Source organism: Rhizophagus irregularis, chromosome 27 (assembly GCF_026210795.1).
Source record: "Rhizophagus irregularis chromosome 27, complete sequence".
NCBI lineage: Eukaryota > Fungi > Glomeromycota > Glomeromycetes > Glomerales > Glomeraceae > Rhizophagus > Rhizophagus irregularis.
Genome location: NC_089455.1, coordinates 2241134 through 2265033, shown reverse-complemented (window position 1 = coordinate 2265033; position 23900 = coordinate 2241134). Strand labels below are relative to the sequence as shown.

The window sequence follows — 23900 nt, the reverse complement described above, 5'->3', positions numbered from 1 at the left end:
AAGAATTTTTTCTTCCTTTCGAACACCGGAGGAAGAAAGACAAATATCACGCTCAGCCTTTTTTAAGTTTGTAGGCTTTGTTATATCTTGTATGGCTATTACCATGTTAGCCAACAGGAATAGGATGAAAGCAATTAATCAACTGAAAGTTGAGTAATGAAACACGGTATACCTTCAAATTCAAACACCCCTTAATTACCATTCTTTTTTTCTTTAAAACATTTCATTTAATACTTGTATAATATATAAATTTAATAAGGTACAATAGAAGTATATATAAAGCTTTTGTTTACAATTTTTGAGCAAAGCTCAAGACTATTAAAGAACATGAAAAGATTTTCCATGCCTAATATCATACTTTATTTATTCGGAATCTGATTGTATTTCTTTTGAGGAGGAATCATCGTACTCCTATAAATTTTAATAATTGTGAGCTCGATATAATATTGAAGTGGGAGTAATTTACTACATACCGGCGAAGACTGAGTAACGCGTGAAGCTTTACGACGCACAGGGTTAAAAATGCCTCTAGAAGCACGTGCTTTTCGAGATTCTTTAACATCATCGGAGATTATGTTGTCAACATCCATTGCTCTTAACTCAGCTTCAAGTTCTCGGTTCTTTTTTACCTTTTTACATTTTTCGAGTGTTGGACGCCCTATTAAAAATTTATAAACGATCAATTCTGACATTATTAAAATTAAGTATTGAGATAAGTTACCTTTAACTCCTAAATCCTCGAGAAATTTTTTCAATTTTTTGATTTTCTTAGAATCTGTGTCGCAATCCGCCAGCTCTTTCGACCTAAACAAGCAGACAAATTAATTAGGAATTATGTTATTTTGAGATCAATTAAATATTTCACATACCAATTTTTACGCACTCCGCACTTATTAATTGACATTTTAAGAGATTTAATTCTTTTTTCATTCTTTTCAGTTGTCTGCAATAGAAAATAAAAAATTCAATCTCAATTAAATATGTATATGAATGTACTTATACTTACCGTTACCGACTTATCATTTACTAATTTATCGTTTACCGGCTTATTATTTACCGGTTTAGTTAGAGCTTTCTCAGTCTTGCGTTTCTTGTTTCGCGGTTTGTCATCTTCAAGCGAGCTTAAATCAGTGTCGTCGTCCTCATCTTTAAAATCTAATGTTCTTTTTGTAGACATTAACTCAACTTTCAAGCCATTTAATTCTTGTTTAGCTTCGGCTACCGACTCGGAATTATCTCCATCTCCTTCTGGTTCTGATGTCCTTTTTAACACTTTATCATCATCTTCTTTGATGGTATTATCAGATTCAACATCATCGCCGCTCTTTGATCCAATCATATCCGAGTCTTGAGCGAGAACTTTATTCTCAAGTGCCATCACCACCCCTCCATCCTCAACAGGTTCGATTTTTCGACGAGATTGTTCCTCCTTGTCCACCTTCTCTTTGACGCGCATTTTTCTGCTAGGTTCTTCATCCTTATCTGACGATGTATCGATCTTTATCTGCTTAGGTCGTTTTGCTGGTGGCAACGCAGACTCTTCTAAATCGCTCCCTTTTGTTGTTGAAGCAGGTACAGAATCACTTTTGACATTGCTCTTATCATCAGTATCACTCGAAGCATTGATCTTTCTTTTAACTCGAGTTCGTGACACGTTGGTCTTTTCTTTATTATTAGCATCGACACTTTTGGAAGTGTTTTTTATGGACAAACCCGATTCAGACTCTTCTTCAGAAGGTATCTCCTTATTTAACCCCGTTATCTTGAACTTATTTGATTGTCTAGTTTTTTTGGTCGTAGCATTGCTTTTAGCAGGCCTTGAACTAGATGATGATTTATTATCGTCCGTCGTCCTCGATTCCTCTTCTCGATTGGTAGGTTTTGAGCTTGAAGATACTATTTTTGATTCTCCATATGTTTTGGATATTTTGTTTTGAGCTTTGTCAGCTTGAGTCTTTGATGTTGGTGACGACTCTTGTTTGGATACCTTACTTCGAGCTTTGCTATTTAAGGGTTTTGATGGCAAATCATCATCTTCCAAAACCTTGCTAGAGTCCTTTGATTTAATCTTAGTTTTTTTTGGCTTGTTATTTATAGAAGTCGATTTAGTAGTAGTTTTGGCTCTGGTTTTCTTTGGTTGACTAACTTGTGGTGGCGGTGAACATGAAGAATCACTTTTCTGTTGCAAGTCATTCTAAATAAATAATATGATGTTAATAATTGAAAAATATTAAAAAGAAAAAACATTATTAACTTTACTTACTAATATTTTATTGACGAACTCTTTAACAATACTTTTATAAGGATCACCGTCTAGAATCTTGTCCTCCAAGCCAAGTTCTTCTTCAACTTGACGTCGGACTATTTTCTCTGTTATTGTACTAAAGTTCGGAGTTAAATACAAAAACTCCGTGTGTTGTCATTTTTGTTTTATTTCTTTAAATAAGAGCAGCAAAAAAATTTATATACGTTTTTCGTATATTTACTTACTCTAAATCAGCAGAGGATAGAATTGTATTGCAAATTTCATATACTTTTTTTTTGTCTAATTTCATTATGTAACAACACCTCCCTTCGAATTATTAGGCTTGGTTTCGTGACAGAAAAAAACGCCAGAACCCTTTTTATTAAGTAAGATAAATTAAGAATGTTTCCAGTTAATACAAGTTTTAATAAACAAAATAAACTATCAATAAATAGCCAAGAACGAGAATTTTTCGTATGAGAACCAAACAAATTCATTGGACGAAAACATGTAAGAATCATAGATTAAGCAAGAGCCAATTAAAAAACATTGTACGCGGCAACATGCATGAAAAAACCGTGCCGTTTATTCTATATAAATGTAGAAGGTAATACAGATCCTTAAAATTTTATCGATTTTTGATATGTAAAAAAATTCTTTTTAGCTTTAAATAAAATGTCTTCTACTACAAATAAGGACGATGTATATCACGAAAAAGAATTGATTTTAAACACCCTGAAAACATCCTTGGGGTTTGCTGGTGTTGGACTTCTTATTGCTGCCGTGCAAAATTCTTATATTGATTCTAATACACGTGCTACTATTTTCACTAAATATGGTTCGACTATCACAGGTTTTGGTAAGTTATTTTACAATTTATGTTCTTGAGTTCTTAATGAAGCCTTTTTTAAGAAACTAAATAAGTAAAATAAATTTTCGATTATATGATTTTATTTATTACAGCTTTATTAGGAGGTATCTTTACAGCAACCGAAACTGTAACCGCGAACATTAGAAAAACCGACGATTGGATTAATGGAGCTGTGGGTGGATGTGCCACCGGTTTAACTGTTGGAATAAGAGGTGTGTTTTAATTATTGTTTAATTTCCCATTCTTATTGTATTATTTTTAAAATGAATCAATCAAATTTTTATTTTTAATGATTTATTTAGCACGTTCACATAAATTAGGTGTTGGTGCATGTCTGGGTATCGGGGGTTTAATGAGTTTATACGAATTTTCTGGAGCATGGAAAGGTTTATTGAGATATAAAAATGAGGTTTGTTATTTTATTTTAATTGATATATAAATGTTTTTAGAATGAAATTTTTAATTAAATTTATGATAAAACAGGATGAGAAAAATGAATGGAGAAGGAGATTTTTCAAAGATAATAATCAAATAGTAAATGAGGAATGATCAAATAATTGGATTAATGATCAGACGATGAAATTGAAAGTTATGATACCATGCATTATCATGATATCAAACATCACGCGAAAATAAGCTAAACCGTAAATTAATGGTGTGATGTTAAATTTTTTTATTTATATTAATTCTGAGGATATATTCTGGAACATCAATAATAAATCAAATAGATTCGCTAAAACATTCTTTCGATAAACAAATTTTTTTTTTTAATTTATAACTTTAACAATGGACTGAATGGTAATAAATAAACCAATAAGACATGTATGAATTTCTAAGGACAACTAATTTAAAACAATTTATAAATATTACAGTGATACAAAACATCATATTTACTTTCTATGATAAAATACATGTTGTATTTATCCAATACACCCTGAAACAAAGGTAAATATATTTTCAAATAATTGGAATACTATTAGAATGATAAATTAAATAGTTCTTTTTAAAAAATAAATTCCTATTAATGATATTGATACAAGATATAAGGAGATTAACAAATAAATGGATATTCATATAAATGTATATGTTCACTCACTTTTCTTTTAATAAACGAAAAGAAATCCTAAATAATTTTGTTAAGCCAAGGCAGCCAATACCACTACCAGACCAACGATTGTAAAAATAAGCAACAAACAACACATGTTCTTACGAGCTTTCTTCTGATAACGACTTGCAACAGTCAATTCATCAGTTGCATTTCGGACATTAACAGCAATGTTTGTTACGTTACTTTCAATATTATCTTTTAATTATAAATTTATTAATTTAGCAATTTATGAAAAATAAAATAAAAAAAAAACTAAATTTTGATTTAAATTATTTAAATATCCTTACCTAACATAGACTGTTGCTCCGTTACCAAAGTTCCCAAATCTCTGAATATTTCATTCAACTCGTTAATTCCTTGTTCGATTTCTCTGATCTCTCCCTCGCGTTCAGCGATCAAAGATTCATTGTACTCAATTTCATTGTCCAATACTTGAAGTTTGTGTCTTTGGCTGTCATCAATTAAAGGTTGTTCTTCAGCAACACCGGAATCTTCCTCACTAAAAAGAAATTAGGAAATATTAAACAATGCCAATGATCAACCAATCAAAAAATTTTTCATTTAAGAACACTTACTAAATATCATTTCGGACATTATGAGCTTTCGCTTTATCAACATATTCTCGTTGTTTTTCTGCGGAGAGCCGTTGGACTCTTTGGAATTCTACTAATGTCTTTTGAAAGTCCTTAGAGAGTTTTTGCTGCTCAAGTTTACGCTAATAGAAATGATCAAATTAATTAAGCTTAATCAAGCATTCTTCCGGCAAAAGAAAATAAACTTACATTTTGCCCGCTTGTACTTTGAAAATGAGATAATTGTTTAATATTACCACTTGTCTCCTTTACTAATTCACGCGTTCTCTCAGTTATTGTATGTCTGTAAAAAATTAATATAACTTGATAGTTACACAAACCAATAAAATTTATTTCAAAAAGATATAAAAAGTAAGAATTTGCATGACTTACAATTTTGTTCTCAATTCTGGTGTATCTTTCGTTGTTCCCAGATGCGAAACAAGCCTCTGTATATTAGCCACATTACTCGTAATATTAAAAACCTGTTGGGATATATTTTTGCTTAGGTTCTTATATCGTATGTCATCTTCTATAAATGGAAAGAAATAATAAATAACTTTAACTTTCAATTTAACTGTTTTTTCTTTAGATTTCAATATAATTTCAACGTAGCATTTCTTTGCAGGGCAAATATAAGGACAAATAAAACTCTTTGAACTCTGTTATCATCGAAAAAGAGAAATTAAAACTTGTATTAAGGTTTAAAAGGAAAAGCTGTAGCGATATACTTACCACCTGAAACTGACGAACTTCCGTAATAACTTCCTTTTCGACCGCTGGAAGGAGATCCCGTACCTCTTTCCAAATCGTTAAAGGACATATTTAAGTTGGAGAATATATGACTTAAATTTTAAGGAGTATTGGCTAAAGGAGGAATTAGAAAAACAGAAAATAGGAGAGGAGATTATCGATTGTTTGCAAATATAAAGGAAAAAAAAGAGATCCGGAACAATATCAAATTTGATAGTTTTTGATGGCGTATTAATGTATCACCAGATAAATTCCCCACACATGTACAAATTACCGGTGCATTTTGGTAGGGAAAATCAGTTTGAAGATCTGTAAAATATTGCCGTCACGTTTGATGAACGTTATGCAAATTCAAAATTTTTTTTTTTAAACGATGTTTTTTTTTGGCTAATTTTCTGTAGCCTACTGATATTGATTTTCCGTTAGCAGATCTTGCCACAAACACTCGAAAGTTACACCATTGTACGATGAAATTATTGTACAACAAGAATGTTAGCCAATTTCTTTTAAATTAGTGTGTCTCGAACTACCTTATAATTAACTAATTCTCAATCCCTTCTTACAGCAATATTTAATTCTTTCTAGTATAAAAAAAATGTATAATAATATACAAACATATTCTTCCACATCACGTTTACTGATTGATTGTTTAGACAAAGAAAAAAATAAAATACAAAAAGTTCAAGAAAATCCACCTGTGTATCAATTAGCTACTAAAGCTGCAGGTCTGTGATAATTGCCAAAAAAAAGTATATTTATACAATGGTATAATATTAATGACTTGTCATTTAATGTATTAGCTGATCGTTGTCTTGATATTCTCAGAAGATTTCCTGATTGGCACACAGGATTCGTTGGCTTTGATACAGAAACTACAGTCTACAGACAAAAGGATCCTCAGGTTGTTTCAATGATTCAAATAGCCACGAGAGAATTATGTTTTCTATTTCAAGTATTTCGAATTACCAAAATAAATAATACCAAGTTTCCGCCTCTGCTTCAAGAAATTTTAACAAATCAAGATATTAAGAAAGTTGGAGTAAATGCTTCAGGTGATGCAAATTGGATCAAAAAATCCTACGGCTTTGAAATGCGAGGAATGGTTGATCTTGAAAAAATCGCTCAACAAAAAGGATATGCAGCAAGGTCATTAAGGGAACTAACTAGAATGTTTGGTGATCCTGGATTAGTACTGGAGAAATCTAGAAAGATATTGAAATGGAATTTCGATGCAGTTAAATTAGATCTGGAAGTAATTCGTTATGCATCTTCTGATGCTTTTGCTGGAATTCAAGTTTATGAGAGTATTTTAAAAGACAGGATAAACGAGGAATATCTTAACTATGAGAAGCGGTATCCAATGAGTATGAAAGAAGAAGACGACGAAATTTATTCATTAATATTGGAGTCTCATCCGAAAGGCGTGGTAGGAAATCATGTTAAACATTTACAATTTATGTCATTTTATTCTTAAGATTATATAACAACGATTTAACTCTTTATTAACAAAAGAATACTAGAACAAAGACGATAGCAAACTCCATTGAGAATCATTATCAGCGCTGGTTTAAAACTAAACCAAAAACAGATGATCGCCATAAAGCAGCACTTAATGTTATTGGTCGGTTTATCGAAGATGGGCGATTAATTAAAGTACTTGGAAATACAGATTCAAATTCTGATGAACAAAATGAGAAGAAAATTTCTTCAATAAGTATGATCCGCCTTCCTGGAGTTCCATTTAATAAAATACTTAAAGATTTTGGTAAGGAGTTTTTTGAGTCGAAAGGTCTTCCACAACAGGATAGCGAATTTATGACAGAAATATCATCATATTGTTTGAAGGCCATCAAGAAAGAATCTTTGGCAAAAAATATTGCTAATAATAGCAAAATTACCTCTCTGGATCGGAAGAATCGAGACGCTGTTATAGCTAAACTAAACGAATTAAATCGCAAAGGAGCTTTAATGTCGGGCCAAAAGAACAATACTCTTTTATTGCATCCTGATTGGGTAAATGGATTAGAAGATGGATATGAGAAATTTAAATTAACACATGATGTAGAAGACGAACGTGTGGAAAATGAAACCTCGAAGGAAGGTGATTCAGATAATGAAAACTTAGAAGGGAGATGGGAGCAAAATGAGCAAACATATGAACCATGGCAAGATATTACCACATTTGATCCTAGTGATGTCTGGGGTAATAAAGATTAGTAATCAAATTTTGTTGTCGAGTATTTGGTTTTTTTTTGATTTTCACGATTGAATGAATATTCAACAAGTTCCAGTTCGGTGAAATAAAATGAATCAAAAATAATTATTTAATAGATAATTTACTTTTGTTAGTTTTAGATTAAAAGTAATAATCAAACCAGTAGTAAGCTATCATAATAATGTTGTACAAAATTTCGAGAGAATTTTATAAAATTAATATCCTACAATTATTTGGATATCATAAGTAATAAAATCCTGCAATTAATCAATGTTAGTTAAACAATTTTTATAACAATTAACGTGCTCAACACACTATTAAATTGAAAACAAAAAAGTACAAGAATATTATGTTATTTTTTTTAATTGTAATATCACAAGCTCAATATATAAAAGAAGAAAAAGAATGATTGATTGATACTACAAGAGGATAGCAAAGAAAATAACTTAATTACGTACTTCTTTTATATATTCTAAATCCTTTCCCTCCTAATTTCCATCACTTAAACACACACCAAAATCTTTTCGTCACCAAATTAAAATCTAAGCTTAGTAAAGAACCATTTGCTTTTTCCAGTTTTATCATTTTTGTATCTATCTTGTAAATGCTTCTTTACGGCCTTCTTTGCATCCTTACGTTGAGAAGGTTCTTTGAAACAATCCAAGTTGACCGTTTGCTTAATATCTTCCAATTCAAAGGTATACCGGGTTGGCATCAAATGATTATAGTTTATGATCTTGATGAAAGGCTTGATCCTTGATCTTTTAGCAATACGTTTTGGTCCCATTTTTCTGGTAACTTTGAGCGGGTATCTTTCAATACCGACAACGATGGCATGGCCATACTGACGATCTTTAGTACCTTCATCCAGGTTTTTAACAATCACTACTTTTTTTCCGGCATATCGGCCTGATAAAACGATTGCCACTTTTCCTGGTTTTAAAAATTTAACCATTTCGTTGATTATAAATTTGAAAATATATCTTATCCGAGATGGATGATGGATAGTGGTAAGAAGGAAAAAAAAAAAAATTTCAACTTGATGATCATCATATGACTTTCATTTATTGACACGTGATTTTTCGACACTTTTGACGGTTCAATTAAACCCGGGGTCAAAGGATATAAATTATTGGTTATATTCATAAGAAGTTAAACTAATTTTTTGGTCTAAAGAAGGTATAAACGAGTTTTTAATTATATCAGCTTCAAATAGAGGTATAATTCTCTATAAGAATATCGATATCAGTATACAAATTCTTTTGCGGCTTAGTTTCATCCCACGCTAAAGAATAATTATCAAATCTTACGTTAACAGTAAAAATAAATTGTTTGCTAAATATAAAGCCGCCAAAATGTACGACTGTCTCACCCTGTGACTGGAGAAAGAATAGTCACATCCATTACCATTAACGAAATTAAAATAACCTATTTTCTGACACTCGCTCGCTTACGTTATTCTAAATGCGCTCTTACAGAAATTTCAAACTTTTGAACTAAGAACACGAAAAACATGTATTGTACAAGAAATATTGTCTAAAATACCGGAATAGTTATTATAATTGACTAAGCACTAAGCCCCACCTTTTAATACACTTTTTACGGAGGCTTGTAAAAATAGCTTGATTCAGAACAAGCCTTCATAAAAATATATATATGACATGTGACAAAATGAGAAGATATGCTACAAAATCGCCAGATATTAAATTTTTTGTTCTTTCGAGCTTTTTTTGCTGACTGATCTATTTTTTGAAAATTTAAAATCGTAAATTCTCGACTATTATACAGACGTAAGATATGAGCACAATGTTTGCGTCACAAAAGACCAAAATTATTTTTAAAATACCTGAAGAAAAGTCTGGACTTATATTTGATAACAATTGTAAAAATATAAAAAAAATAGAGTAAATAATTTCAATTATTTCTTTTGTACATTTAATTTATAATTTTCGCATTAATGTTAAATGTAAATTTCTGCTTTATTATATTAATTATATGAAATGATCCGTTTAAATTTTTCAATATACCTCCAATTGTAAAAATAAGAGAAAATACGGGCGCAAGAATAATACTTAATGATGATGCCACAGAAGCAACTATTAATGGGACATATGGTCAATGTGAAGTTGCAAAATCAAGAATAGAAGTTTTTCTCGACAATGAAGCAAAAAAACCAAGACCTAGTATATATCTTGAATTAGGTTTTATAATCCTTGATACTTCTCGGGCAATGCTTTCTGCTGCGGATAAAGGTATCTCTTCAAGAGTTACACCAAAAATACATTTCAGGAAGTATGATTTAAAGAATCATAATAGCCATTCAAAAGGAAATGAATTATTTTATATTATGTTTGATCATGAAGATTCTAACGCTTTAGGTTTAGAAACTAGTAAGAATTTCAAGGAAGAATTTAATGAATTAGAAAGAGTAATTGATGATGATAGTGAATCATCTACCACGAATATTTATGATTTCTTATGTGGAACGACATCCGAAAGAAAGTCCGAAGATAGTAATCCAATTATGTGGAACATAAAAAGGATTTCTAATTATGAAAATGATGCTAATGGAACCTCGAAAGATCTTGACACAAGTCTATCTGAATGGGAGCCAAATGTATCAGCTCCAACACTTCAACAACCATTCAGTATTTTTTCTCAATTATCTATGTGTATGGCGAAAATTATATCAAATGTATCCGAGTTTTTTCCAGTGAACAATTCTGGAATAGAAATAAAGGCTTCTCTATATCTCGGACGCCAATTGTTTTTTAATGTACCAAGTAAACCAAAATCATATAGTTTGTCAGAATGGTGTAAATTAAGAAGGGCTGGTCCAAAAGGTATAAAAACTTCTTTTCGGCATGATGCACCTTTTGTTGATGGATTAAGGATTCTTCAAGCTGAACTAGGATTTCAAGAAGCTGAGAGTTTTGGAGATAGCGAAAAAGATAAATGGAGCGTCACGATTTATTTTAATGATGGTGAAGACAAGAAATTAAAATTAAATTGGGATCATCAAAAAAGTATTTTAAATTTATCTATCATGTTGCTTATCTTTTGAAAATTTTTTTCATTTCTTGACGCGGCCTTTTCTTATAATTAGGAACTTGGAAGGTAACTAAAGTTGTAAAAATATTACGTCACGTCATTCTGATAGATTTAATTTCTGGTTCATGTTCACCAGATATTCGTTTTTTGTTAAAAACACAAATTCGTATACCAATCGATCAAAAACTGATAGATTTGATTGAAAATTTACAAAATTCTGTAAATAGAGATGAAAGCGACATGTCTTTTCGTGTAAAAGATTTTGCAGATACTTTAAATGTTACTAGGGTTGAACAGACTATTAACAAGAGACGATTCTAGTAAGTTTTTGGACTGTTGTTTTTTTACTTTTTTTCATTATTTCAACTTTGCTGATATAACGCATTTCTTATTAAATAGTAACAAAGATTATAGAATTAGTATTGTACCTACGAAACAAGATTCCGATGGTACAAGAGTAACCTATGGTAATAATGTTATTATTAAACATTTAGATTGGATTGCGATGAATAAATATTTAACGCAATCTTACAAAAGATCATTAAAAAATTCTACTATGGAATTCCCTACATCGCAACATTTATCCTCGCCTCCTCTTTCTACTTTATCACGCTCTTCCTCTTCGATACATTCATCTTCGCCTCCAACACCATACGAACAACGAGTATCGGACGAATTAAATACACATAATGCAGCCAATAAAATTACAGAAGAGTTTGACCTGATAAGTTTTGATGATGAACCACTACCAACATTATTGAGCATAAATATCACAAATAAGACTGTCCATTTATTAGATGATAATTCAAATGGAATTAATCAGATTAAACACATTCTTGATGATGACAGTCAAATGAAAATTGAACGACATATTCTTGATAATGATAATGAATTAAAGAATCAAAGTCATATTTTGGATGATGATTATAACTTGTTTGGCATGGAAAATTCGCAAACAAATCAAGATGATTATAATGAGTATGATGAAAATTTTAAAAATGGAGAGATGCAAATAACGGGAACTGAGGAAGAAAAATTTGTCAGAGAAAAAAATTGGAAAGATATACTAGAATTTACTATACCTAACTCTCTAGAGTACGCTAGAGAATTTTGTAAAACTATCAGCTGAAAACTAAGAAATCTGCAAAATTTGCAAGTATCGTTTTTTAGTTTATAAGGGATACTTATTTAATTATTATAACCACTTGGAATAAATATCCAAGGGATTTATTTTGGATCTGTCATTAGTTCAAATATATACGTACGAATTAACTACGTATTGGCTTTTTTGATGAACCCAACTATTTATGTATAAATGATCCAAATTTATAATTTATTGTGAAGTGCAGAATATTATGTAATTTGAATTCCAGTAATGTATATTAGGATTGTAATTTTTTCATCGTTATTTTTTTTTTTATCTTCCATTATTTTAATTTTACATGATAAAATTTCCAAAAAAAAAATTTTACATTTTAAAAATACTAGTTGATTGGATATTAATAATTGAAATGTAATTATGCCATAATAATGTTTGGTGAGACGGTGATCTCGGGATTGTTATCCCGTTCGTTACTCATTACATCACAATGGTAATCGACTCTTTACTAGATTTTACTTTAAATATTATCATAAATTTTTCGAATAAAACGCAATTTTTCTTTTATTTTCAATATATCTAGATTAAAAAAAAAATATGGAAAATACACCTGTTAATGCGGTTTGTGTTCTATATATAAACATCGTAAATATATTTGTTTTTAGTATAAAAAGTTTATTTATGGTACATTGGCTTCATCTTCGTAAAGGCACATGCTTTCGCAAATGCAGCAGAGGAGTTAGGAGAGAAAGAGCAGTGGGGAAAAGCAATGGAAGCTCATTTTCGTGCTGCTGGTACGAATGTTTGAAATGTCGATTTTTTTTTTGTTGAATATCGTATAATTATTAATTTTTCTTTTAGAACAATTTGCTTTGGCGATGAATTATACGTCTGATCCAGAGGTTTTGTAACTCATCATTTAATTTAACTTTAACAGATTTGATTACTAAAATATTTCATCTTTTAGGCGATTCGAACATTGAGATTGCTATATACCAATCATACTCGGCAAGGGAAAGAAATACAACGTCGCGTAGCCAAACAAGCACAACAATCCCCAAAGCCACAAGAACAATTAAATCCACAATCATCACATCGTACTAGAAGAACATCTTCATCTACGAGTTCAAAGTCTAATGCTAGTAATTCACAAGCGAAGAATAACTCTGAACGGATACAACCAAATCAATCTAAACAAAGTTCAACATTATCTACCCAACAAACAACTCGTCCAAATTCACAAGTAACACCCAATTCATGTGAGAGGTTATCATCTGACAATTTGAGAACCGGCAATAATGATACCCTTGGGATAAACAGTTTGACCAGCTCAAGACGAAATCCAGTATTATCTGATTGTGAGCTTTTTTTTTTCCTTCTTGATTAATTCTTAGAAATTACGACAATTAATAATTTATCTTAATCTAGCTGCTACATCAATGGGAGTATCAAGAACCAACACGATGACATCATCGACTACACAAAGTATGATGGACGGTTCTTCAGATTCAGAAAAGACGATTGAAGAATCATATATGATGCTAAAAGGAAATAATGATTCGACAGATGTAAGGTTATAAATTTAAGAAATCTATAAGTGTTATTATGTATTATTAATTTTTTTCGAAACAGGATGATGACTCGGATCCATTCAATAAATTCTGGGATATTGTTGAAGGATTGGTTCAAAAAATATCTAATCCGGTTGCCTTTGCTACGGTGCCTCTTAACGGTGCTGACTCTCAAACAAAATTTGATCCGAATACTATTCAATCTCCTTTACCATTTCGATATAATACAGCGAATGAAAATATTGGTTAGTCGCTTTTTATCGGTATCAGACTATAATTTATGGTGAATTTTAGTTTCATTTTACTAAATTATATTGAGGTTTTTTTAAATTATAGTAGATGATTCTAAAGTTGAAGAGCTCAACGCAGCAATGATGGAATCATTTTATATTATACCCAAGGACCAGAGGCCTAACTCTGGTTCACGAACTTTGGGGCTTCCGCAATCTTCGTCAGCATCATCCGCATCAACTCCTAAAACTCCGTTGGGCAGTCTAAGTTCGAATACAAAATCTTTAGAAGAATATTCTATCGAAAATAAACAACTCAAAGCTATAATAGATAATATGTCAAAGCGAATGTTAACTTATGAAAAGGTGAATATTTTAATTAATTTATTCAAAATGTAATAAAAAAACTAAAATTCCATTTTACTAGGCTGCAGAAGAGAACAATATGCTGAAAAGCAGTATTTTACAATTCAAAAATGATGTTCAGAAACAGGTATGAATATTTGTTTTAATAAGAATTCTTAATTTGCTTCGCTTTAATATGCTATTTTTTGTTTATTTTTTTATCATAGGCTAAACGAATAAAAGCAAGCCAGGAAATATTACGGTCATCATCTATAGTAAAGCAACCTTCTCCTGAAAGTTCAACTGGTAAATAAATAAATGTTTATATAACCCAATTTTATAAAATTTATCTAATTTTATTCTAAAATTCGTTGTATAATAGTTGGTAATGCTTATCTTCAAAGGCGCATAAAAGAGCTAGAGGAAGAAAATCGGCTATTAAGATCTGAAAGAGACAAACAGGTAAATATTTGTGAATTTTATTTATTATTTCAAATTTGACTTAAAATTAAATTAATTGTATAACCTTACCAACTTACAGCAAGAACTTGTGGCAAAATACAAAGATCGATGGGAAAAATTAAAGGAATCTGCTAAAAAGAAACGAGTTAACAAGCAGGCTGAAGCATCGCCATTATCTCAAAATGAAAATTCTTCTTCGACTAAATCTAACTCTGAAAATATCCAACAATCTGAACATCAAAATAATACTTCACCTACATCTTCAACATTTTCTAAACAATCTCAACTCGTTCTGCCAATTTCACCTACGACAAATACTACAACCACTACAGTAAATGAGGTTTCAGCTCAATCTCCATCATCGTCAGGAACAATACTTCCTTTTGCTCTCCAAAAACCACAACAGCGTCCTGGTGTAGGCGGAATATTAGACGTTTCATCAAATTCGAAAAATAACAATGTATTTTCAACTCCGCAACGACATTCCGCTCCGCCTACTACCACAATTTTACATGCAACTTCAACAGGTCCTAACAAATTAAATGCAGATCGAATGAATTTTAGTGGCAGTTCTGATAATATTGAAGTACCCCAATTAGCGTTTCTACCACATCCTCAACAACAAAATAGAGAAATTTCTGCGGAATCAACTATTCCCCCAATATCATCAGTTAATAACCCTCTATTATCAGCGCGTAGAGAGTCTGCGCCTGCTATTAATTCGTCCTCCAATTCAATAACGGCCTCGAGCATGTTTGGATGGGCTTTAAAATAGGCGGAAATTCTTCAGCACAAAGTATGTATCATACATAATCCCTCATCGGTAACAACTTTACATTTTAACTTGAAAGACAAAGATATATTTTAGTTTATAAGAACAAAAAAAATATTTTTTTTTGTATCCACGAGAAAGGAATAATTATAATTATTATGGGACATTCCAGAATTTATTTTTTATTTATATTATTATAATATGCATAACATATAAAAATACGTTTATTTAATTCATGCATGAATTACAAGTGAATGACAGTAATTTTCTAGTACTTTCTATTACTACGCGTCCTAAAAAAAAAAAATGTTTCTGTCAAATGAAGGATTCACGAGAAATTCGGTTTGCAAATGCATTGTATTTAAATGATAGCATAATTAGTGAAAAATGTCAAAGATTATATTATCTAAGCAAATAAATGAATTTAGACCCTTATATGCGATATAAAGATATGAACGAGTATACATTTTTTTTTTGCATGAATTTATTTAGAAAACGGTAACCCATGAGTATCCTTATAACATAAAAAAGGGGAATAGATCCATATAGCATGTCTAATACGATTTTTATGAAGTGTATCTCACGCGCATACCACGCATTGATGTAACAAAGTACTCCACAAATACACGCGGGCGCAATAGTAAATTATTCTTCATTTTAAAGCTTTAGTATTTTTTTTGTCCATTTTATTTTATTAATGTGTAGTGTAAACTTTATTAATTATGTAGCCATCACTTTTTTCAGGTGACGATCTCATTTTTCATATGATAATATGCAAATCGTGGGGAATCCATTTTTTCTCATCAATGATTGGTTCATTAAATGAAAAAATTTTAGTAAAGGAGAAACATGTGTTAACTGTCCCGCCACCAAAAAAATAATTTTGTGGCTGTCAACTTTATGTTTCTCTTGACATTTTATACATTTTTATTCGATGCACACAACTGATTGTCCGGTAAAAGATTAGGTAAAAAGATTTTACTTAAATCGGAGAACGTGGGAACGTACGAAAGACTTCAAATTAATTAATTTTAATATACTTTTTAATTTATTCTTGAAAAACAAATAAAATAAAAGCTACTGCCACAATCGAAAGTAACCGAATATTGCCACATAGGCTTGCCACAATTACTTTCACAGTACATTCATGGATGCAAAGGTTGATTGCATGAGATATTTCAGTTGAAGACTATATTTTACTAAGAATGAATGCACAATATTTTGAATGTCAAATGTCAATTATAAAAAAAAAATTATATTATTTGAGAAATTTAATTTCCCCGCAGATTAAATATGTAAAACCTCTTTGCATTCATTTTCACACTATTTTCACGAGTTCATTTTTTTATTGCATTTTATCATTTTATTATATATATATGTATATTTTTTTACAATATACAACAAACAAATGTACGTCAGTTATCTTATGACAAGACAATAGAATTTTGTAATCATTACACTTTTTTCCCGCCTCCTAGCTTGTGGCGCTTTCAATCAAATAGAAAAAATTTTAAATCATGAGAAATTTTCTAAAAAGTATATAAAAGGAATAATTTTTTTTGTTTCTTCCCAAAATTATTTTTCCTTTTCTCCACAAAAAAAAAATATCAAGTTCCAACAAAAAAAGAATTTGTTTTTTTGAAGAGTACAATTTTTATTAAACCATTTCTTTTTTCTTAAAAAAAAAAAACTCCCCAATAAAAAACTTCATACAAATAAAAATGTGCAAGAAAGTTATTGTAACCGACATCTCTGATAAAGCTTCAGAAAAAACTGGTACGTTAAAAGAAGGAAACGTTAAAAGAAGGGAAATAAATAAATATATATACTAATCAGTGTAACATTGATTCTTTTGTGCAACTATAGTCAAAGACTTCTTCTTATTCTGTGGTAAAATCAAAGAATTTGAACTCATAAAGTAAGTTAGACTTACATGATAGCTTTTTAAATTCTCCAAAATTCTTATTTTTTTTTATAACTCCTTTACCTTCCTTTCCAATTCTATAGAGAAGAGAGCAACGATAAACAACTCGCTTACGTAACATTTGAGCGCGATACAGCTGCTAAAACAGCTCTAATGCTTACAAATGCTGTAATTGGTGATAGTCAAATTACAGTAAGACCTGCTGACGACGATCAATCTTATAATGATGATTCAGATGATTGTGATATACAAGCATCTAAACCGAAAGCTGCAATCTTTGCAGAAATTTTAGCTGCTGGATATACATTACAAGACGCAATCCTTGAGAAAGGAATTGAGTTTGATTCTAAATTTGGTTTTAGCAACTACTTTAAACAGTACTTGGCTCAGATTCAGGCCAATCGTACGTTTGATTTTGGTACTATTTTGGTCGATTTCTTATATTACAAAATGTCTAATGAATTTTGTTCTAACCTTCTTTTTTTCTTTGTTTCCTTTTCTTTTTTTCTTTATTTTTCTAGTCAAAAATTTAGATCAACATTACAAAGTTACAGAGACCGTAACTACCCGCGCAACCGATATTGACAAGAAATATTCGGTTTTAAATAATGCTAAATTTGTTATCGACCAAGCTCAAGATAGAGTTAATAACTTACTTGAAACATCTGCTGGCAAAATGATTTGCGAGTATCTTTTCTGCACACAAAAACAAGTCGCTGACGTTCAATCTTTGGCCAGAAAAATCGCCGATGACAAGAAACAAGAACGAAATTTCAACCCTGTTCCTTCTCATTCACATACGGATGATCAGGCATCTGGTCAACCAGTCTCTGAGCAATAAAATAATAATTTAGCTAATTAAAAAAAAAAAATAAAAAAAAATATAATATATACGAGATTCATATATATTATATATATATATTTTTTTTATTTTTACGAAATTACATTCTTCATTTTTTTTTGCATTTAACTGCATTCATTTTCTTTTTTTTTTACAACTATGAACTTTTATACTATATAATCTTAGGTGTCCGTATTTTTATTTTTTATTTTTTATTTTTTTTGAAATAATACTTAGTTTCTTTTTTTCATACAAGGTTTCTCCAACACCCTTGTTTAATATGTATAATACGCTGCCGGATATATAGTATATAATGTATTCGATTACTATTATAATACCATTTTTGCATTTTGTTTTTTTAAAAAAAATATATCAGGAAAAAAACATTAATAATAAAATTGAAAATTGAAATAATAATAGAAAAAAAAATGTTCTTTGTAATTAAAGTTAAAAAAAAAAATTTTCATGCTACTTTATTTTTTTTAAAATATTTTTTCTTTGGTTAATTGATTTTGGTGTTTAATAAAATGTCACTGATTCACACTTTGCACGCTATGTGGAATTAAATCACCAAAGCAAAATGTTGGAAGATATTTTAAAAATATTGGAAAGAGTATATAAAGTGTATAAAGCAAATAAGTATTGTTAATTATTCATTTGTTTTGTTATAAAACCTTTTTTTATTTTTAAAAAAAATGTATAATATAATATTTACTAAATATAAAACGAAGTAAATGTTTTTATTCATTTTTTTTTAATTAAAAATCCGTCTAAATTATTATTAAAAAAAAAAAAAAAAAAATTTTTTTCATTATTCTAGGGAATAATACACAAATAGTCATCGCTTGAAATATTTTTTCGTTCAATATACAAATAAATTTCTCATTTATCTTTTGTAATCAAAATAAAATCAACCTTATTATATATATATATATATATTAATTGATAAAAGTTCAGAATATTTTTTTTTTAATAAAAAAAATTAAATTCATGATCCAAAAAAAAAAAAACTGTGTATAAAAATATATAGGGAAATTTTTTTAAAAAACTATGTACACAAAAGGTGGGGTTATTTTTTGGGGAAATATTATATATAACGCGAGATATAGTTTTTATATGGTGAAATAATTTCACCTTAAACCTTTCTCACAAAAAAAGAAAAAAATAAATGTAATCTTACAAATCAGTAATTGAAAATTTTTTACTGGATAAAAGAAAAAAAAACAAAGAAAATGATATGTTAGATGATAATTATATCTTATAAACATCTATAGTTCGATTAGAAAAAAAAAAAGAAAAGTTATGGAGTCATGCTCCTTTTTTTTATTGAAACTGCTTATTTTTATATATATAAACACGAAACGAATTTTCGAGAAAATTTTTACCGTAATACGAAAACCGAAAGAATTGCACTCAACAAGCCTCTAATTATTATTTGCAGACGGATTATTATTATTATTATTTGAACGTGGTGGCATGTTAGTAGATGGAGGCTGTGAGAATGAATGAGTCGTATGAGGATAAAAGTGAGCTGATGTTGAACTAGTTGATGTCTGCGAAGCTTCGGAAAAATTGACTCTGGGATGGTGAATTAATTCGGGACGATGATTTAATGGTGGTGGTTGAACTGGAGGATGTGAATGGTAATGATAACTATGCGGAGGTAATGTATTTGGCGGTGGCTGCATTAAACGATGTTGAGGATGGGGATAAGCAAAAGTACTATTCGGTGTTGACCCTACAGGTGACGGAGGATGTAATTGATGGACGGGCGGTAAATGATGAATTGGTTGTGGAACTGATCTAATATCATGCGAGGTACTTGTTGAGGTTGAGTCAATTCCTGCAGGTTTTTGTGGGAAAATATGATGAGGTTGATGTGGTTGATGTGGTGGAGGGGGTTGCGGTTGAGTTGCAGAGAATATACGATTTTGGAAATTTATATGCATCCCATTATTAGCCGATATGGCGATACCAGAAGGATGAACTGGAGGTAAAGACGTATGGGGCGCTCTAACATCATGCGTCTTTTCGTGTTTACGAAGAGAACGTGAATGATAATACGCCTTATTACATCCTTTATAGGGACATATGTACGGACGATGATTGGAATGCGTCTTTATGTGAGTTGTCAAGGAATCAGGTCTTGAAAATCTTTTTCCGCAGCCATTTATTGTACACACAAATGGTCTTTCTCCAGTGTGTGTTCGTAAGTGGTTGTACATTTTGTGACGTTTTGTGAACGGTTTTTGACCTCTCGTACATCCTTCCCAATCACAAGAATATGTAGCCTTAATAAATATTAAATGAGTAAAATAATTATAAATATATATATTTTTAATTCTTTTTTTAAAAAAAAAATCAATAAAATGTTTCACATCTTATAAATTTTAATTGAAGTATAAAACTTACTTTTCCACTACCAATATGTGTCTCACCGACGTGTGAAATAAGTGATTCTAATGAAATAAGTATTTTTGTACATCCTCTCCACATACATTTATGTATATCCTTTTTATCCTCTTCACCTTCTTGTTTAACGTTTGATGATGAAATTGTTGGAGAACTTTGAGTGGAATAACCAGCCACTGCAGTTTCAGACCGATTAGAGTCTCTTTTCACGTCCTCCATTTCATCCGGAGTTGCTGACGAAACTGCAACAGTTATATTAGGTTTAATTAATATGCATATTCAAATATGTCCATACACACTCAATTTCAATAATCTTTTTCATTAAAAAAAATATTATTAACACACCACTACCATCAGAATCCATACTCGATCTTCTTGAATCAGAGGGACGTGCACGTTTATTATGACCTTTTGAATCAGGAATACGATTCTTTGGATTCCTTTCACGTTGCTCATAATATTTTAATCTTGCAATTAATTGATCTCTTGTCATATTAGGATGTTCATATTGTGCTAACTGAGCATAAAGTTTCTCTAATGACATATCTTCAAAAGAAATGGATGACCAATTTAATGGATCAATAGATTTTGATGATTCAACTCCACCCAAATCATTATCTCCGTTAATAAGTTGAGAATAATATAAACCATTTGTAGAATTTTTTCTAGATTGATTATAATTTTTAATAGCATCAACATTTTCCTGAGCCGCTAAATCAATTGACTCTTGAGAAATATTATGATCTTTTTTCTCGGAATCTTTTGAACCAGATTGTTTCTCACTCAAATTTAGGTGTGACAATTTTCCAGAAGCCTGTTCATTTATTTGTGAATCTTGTGTTTCTGAATCTAAAGAATTATTAAGTTTATGTGATTGTTGGTCCTGTTGAGACTGTTGAGATTGTTGATGCTGTAAAGGCATTTCAGACTTCACGACTTCAACAACCGATTTTTGCGATGATTGCATACCCAATTGTGGATTTTCGCTAACAAAAGTTAATGTTTGTGTCTGTTGTGGTGCATTATTATTATTTAAAAGATTTGCATCTACTACTACTGTGTTATGTTCACCACCTACATTAATTAAATGTATTGGAGTAACATTTGGAACCACAATACTAGTGGGATTAATAGTCGTGGGATTAATACTTGTGGAATTAATGTTTGTGGGATTAATGCTTATGGGACTATTAGTAGTATTCCAATTAGGGGCAACGGATGGAACAATTGGAGTAATTGGAGCTATTGAAGTCATTGAAGTCATTGAAGTCATTGAAGCCATTGTAGCCATTGTAACTATTGGAGCTGTTGGAGCAGCTATTGGAGCAGCTATTGGAGTAACTGGAGTAATTGGAGTAACTGGAGTAATTGGAGCTGAACTCAACAAATTATTTATAGGAGTTTGACATTTGCTAGAAACCGGTATATTGCTAGTAGGATCAGCTTGAGTGCTTATCGCAGCATTAGATATATCAGCGGCCAATTGATTATTATTTACGATTTCCATACGTAAACGCCTATTTTGTTCTTCTAATCGAGTATTAGTCATTGATTCAACAATTTGAGCATTAGCCAAAGATTCCACAAGTTGAATAGGGCCATTACTGACTACGGCTTGTACAGCAGTTGTAGAAATTTGGGAAATTTGATTAGTCGTACCAGGGTTATCAATCATCACGACCACGGAAGGTTGTTCAGGATCAGCGGAACTAGATTGAATTTGAGGATTAGTCATCACTTGAGCCACTTGAGCCACTTGAGCAGCTTGAGCCACTTGAACTTGAGCTTGAGCACCAGCAGCAGCAGCTTGAGCCACAGCGGCATTAGCTACTTGTTGAACGGCAGCGGCCATAGCAGCAGCTTGAACAGCTTTAGCTTGTACCTGCGCATTAACTTGCTCAGCATCTGCTTGAGCTTTAGCCACAGCAACTTCAGCCGCGACTTGAGCAGCTTGAGCAGCTTGTATTTGAGCTTGAGCATGTTCGGAATCAGTTTGAGTTTGAGTTTGAGTTTGAGCTTGAGCTTGAGCTTGAGCTACTGCTACAGCAGCAGCGGCAGCTTCAGCCTTAGCAGCTTGAACTTGAGCTTGAGCTTGAGCTTGAACTTGAGCTTGAACTTGAGCTTGAACTTGAGCTTCAGCTTGAGCTTGAGCAGCTACAGCAACAGCAACTTGAGCAGCTTGTACTTGAGCTTCTACTTGAGCATGAACAGCAGCAGCAGTAGAAGCAGGACCATTTTCTATAATAATATGATTTGGTTGGACATCCATATTAATAGGATTATGTTGATCTTGAGGTTGTTTTTGTTGTTGTTCGGCCATAACTTGCATCATAGCTTGCATCTCAAGAGCTTGAACTTGAGCTTGAACCTGAGCTTGAACTTGAGCAGCTTGAGCTTGAGCTTGAGCTACTTGAGCAGCTTGAACGACTTGAGCAGCTTGAACAGCTTGAGCATTTGCTAAAGTACTTACAGCATTTGCTTGATCTAATTGTTGTTGTTGTCTATTTAAATCTATTAATGAAGTATTAGAAGTTACAGGAATTGGTATGGTAGATATTATTTCTCTATTAACTTGATCTAATATAGCCTGATTTAATATATGATCTTGAGTAGGATTAGTGATTATAACCTGATTTGAAGGAAGCACAACTTGATTAGGAGGAGGAGGAATAATAACTTGAGTAGTAGGAACAGTTAAAGTTAATTGAGGTCGTTGATCTTGTTGAGTTACTAGTACCTGATGATCTATAACTTTTGTAGGATCAATCAAAGAAGGAGGTATTGAAACATTAGGATCTATTGAATTTATTTGATTTATTGATAATTGAGATGAATCAGTTGTGTCTAAATTATTTGTAGTGGAAGTAACAGTGTTAACAGCGTTCATAACTAAAACATGTTGCATAGTAGCCAAATCTTGAGCGGTAGGATCATTTATAGACACAGGAGTAGTATTTTCGGTTGTTAATTGAGGTTGTGCAGGTAAAGTCGTAGTTGTTGTGTCTATGACAACTTGTGACTGTTGATGTGAAGTGTCTATAAGTAATAAAGGAGCAGTAGGGTTTTGCAATGAATCTAATGTAGAATTTATAGATGATTGTTGTGTAGTAGTAGTAAGATTTAAACCACTTAAAGTATTATTATTCGTTGAAGGAGTAATATTTGGATTAGTTGTCATCGTTGTCGGTGACATTCGAGCATATTCGAAATTTTGAGATTCCATTTATATGAAAATATTAAAATTAATTTTTTTTTTTATAATCTGTCAACCGAACAACGAAAAATTTTTTTTTCATGGATAATAATAATAATATAATAATTAGGAAAAAAAAAAAAAAAATTTTTTTTATTATAATGAGAAAGCAATAGTTAGTGTGTTTACTTTGAATTAATTGATTGACCCAACTAAAAAAAAAAACCCTAATAATA

General features: G+C 31.0%; 7 protein-coding genes across 8 annotated transcripts; 4 read left to right on the top strand and 3 right to left on the bottom strand.

Moving 5' to 3' along the window:
* Positions 1-213: 213 nt before the first annotated feature.
* Positions 214-2752, bottom strand: OCT59_018369 (uncharacterized protein). Its single transcript, XM_066148734.1, has 7 exons — positions 2491-2752; positions 2264-2381; positions 1007-2194; positions 870-943; positions 722-804; positions 474-658; positions 214-411 (listed from the first exon to the last, which is right to left on the bottom strand). Exons 1-7 carry the CDS (start codon positions 2553-2555, stop codon positions 364-366), a joined length of 1761 nt encoding a protein of 586 aa, XP_066004633.1. The 5' UTR covers positions 2556-2752; the 3' UTR covers positions 214-363.
* Positions 2753-2875: 123 nt separating this feature from the next.
* OCT59_018368 (uncharacterized protein) lies at positions 2876-4195 on the top strand. The gene is made up of 5 exons (XM_025317355.2): positions 2876-3104; positions 3209-3328; positions 3419-3525; positions 3600-3771; positions 4062-4195. Exons 1-4 carry the CDS (start codon positions 2921-2923, stop codon positions 3663-3665), a joined length of 477 nt encoding a protein of 158 aa, XP_025178474.1. The 5' UTR covers positions 2876-2920; the 3' UTR covers positions 3666-3771; positions 4062-4195.
* On the bottom strand, positions 3863-5749 carry OCT59_018367 (uncharacterized protein). Its single transcript, XM_066148733.1, has 6 exons — positions 5535-5749; positions 5190-5328; positions 5007-5100; positions 4800-4939; positions 4512-4723; positions 3863-4419 (listed from the first exon to the last, which is right to left on the bottom strand). Exons 1-6 carry the CDS (start codon positions 5617-5619, stop codon positions 4253-4255), a joined length of 837 nt encoding a protein of 278 aa, XP_066004632.1. The 5' UTR covers positions 5620-5749; the 3' UTR covers positions 3863-4252.
* Positions 5750-8016: 2267 nt separating this feature from the next.
* OCT59_018366 (60S ribosomal protein eL27) lies at positions 8017-8812 on the bottom strand. The gene has a single exon (XM_025317354.2). The coding sequence runs from the start codon at positions 8717-8719 to the stop codon at positions 8300-8302; it is 420 nt and encodes a 139-aa protein (XP_025178471.1). The 5' UTR covers positions 8720-8812; the 3' UTR covers positions 8017-8299.
* Positions 8813-9397: 585 nt separating this feature from the next.
* Positions 9398-12292, top strand: OCT59_018365 (uncharacterized protein). Its single transcript, XM_066148731.1, has 4 exons — positions 9398-9668; positions 9811-10790; positions 10871-11135; positions 11215-12292. The coding sequence occupies exons 1-4, from the start codon at positions 9562-9564 to the stop codon at positions 11942-11944; spliced, it is 2082 nt and encodes a 693-aa protein (XP_066004631.1). The 5' UTR covers positions 9398-9561; the 3' UTR covers positions 11945-12292.
* A 219-nt stretch (positions 12293-12511) lies between these two features.
* On the top strand, positions 12512-15547 carry OCT59_018364 (uncharacterized protein; the record flags this gene model as incomplete). Its single annotated transcript, XM_025326000.2, has 11 exons — positions 12512-12535; positions 12624-12708; positions 12776-12816; positions 12882-13272; positions 13343-13482; positions 13547-13730; positions 13822-14081; positions 14143-14208; positions 14288-14366; positions 14443-14522; positions 14602-15547. The coding sequence occupies 11 exons, from the start codon at positions 12512-12514 to the stop codon at positions 15295-15297; spliced, it is 2046 nt and encodes a 681-aa protein (XP_025178468.1). The 3' UTR covers positions 15298-15547.
* Positions 15548-16865: 1318 nt separating this feature from the next.
* Positions 16866-18512, top strand: OCT59_018363 (uncharacterized protein). Of its 2 annotated transcripts, none has more exons than XM_025329134.2 (4): positions 16866-17070; positions 17161-17212; positions 17302-17621; positions 17740-18512. In XM_025329134.2, the coding sequence occupies exons 1-4, from the start codon at positions 17016-17018 to the stop codon at positions 18057-18059; spliced, it is 747 nt and encodes a 248-aa protein (XP_025178467.2). In that variant the 5' UTR covers positions 16866-17015; the 3' UTR covers positions 18060-18512. The 2 variants fall into 2 exon arrangements, with proteins under 2 accessions (XP_025178467.2, XP_066004630.1); XM_066148730.1 differs by having other exon boundaries at positions 17304-17636; positions 17740-18508.
* Positions 18513-23900: the final 5388 nt, after the last annotated feature.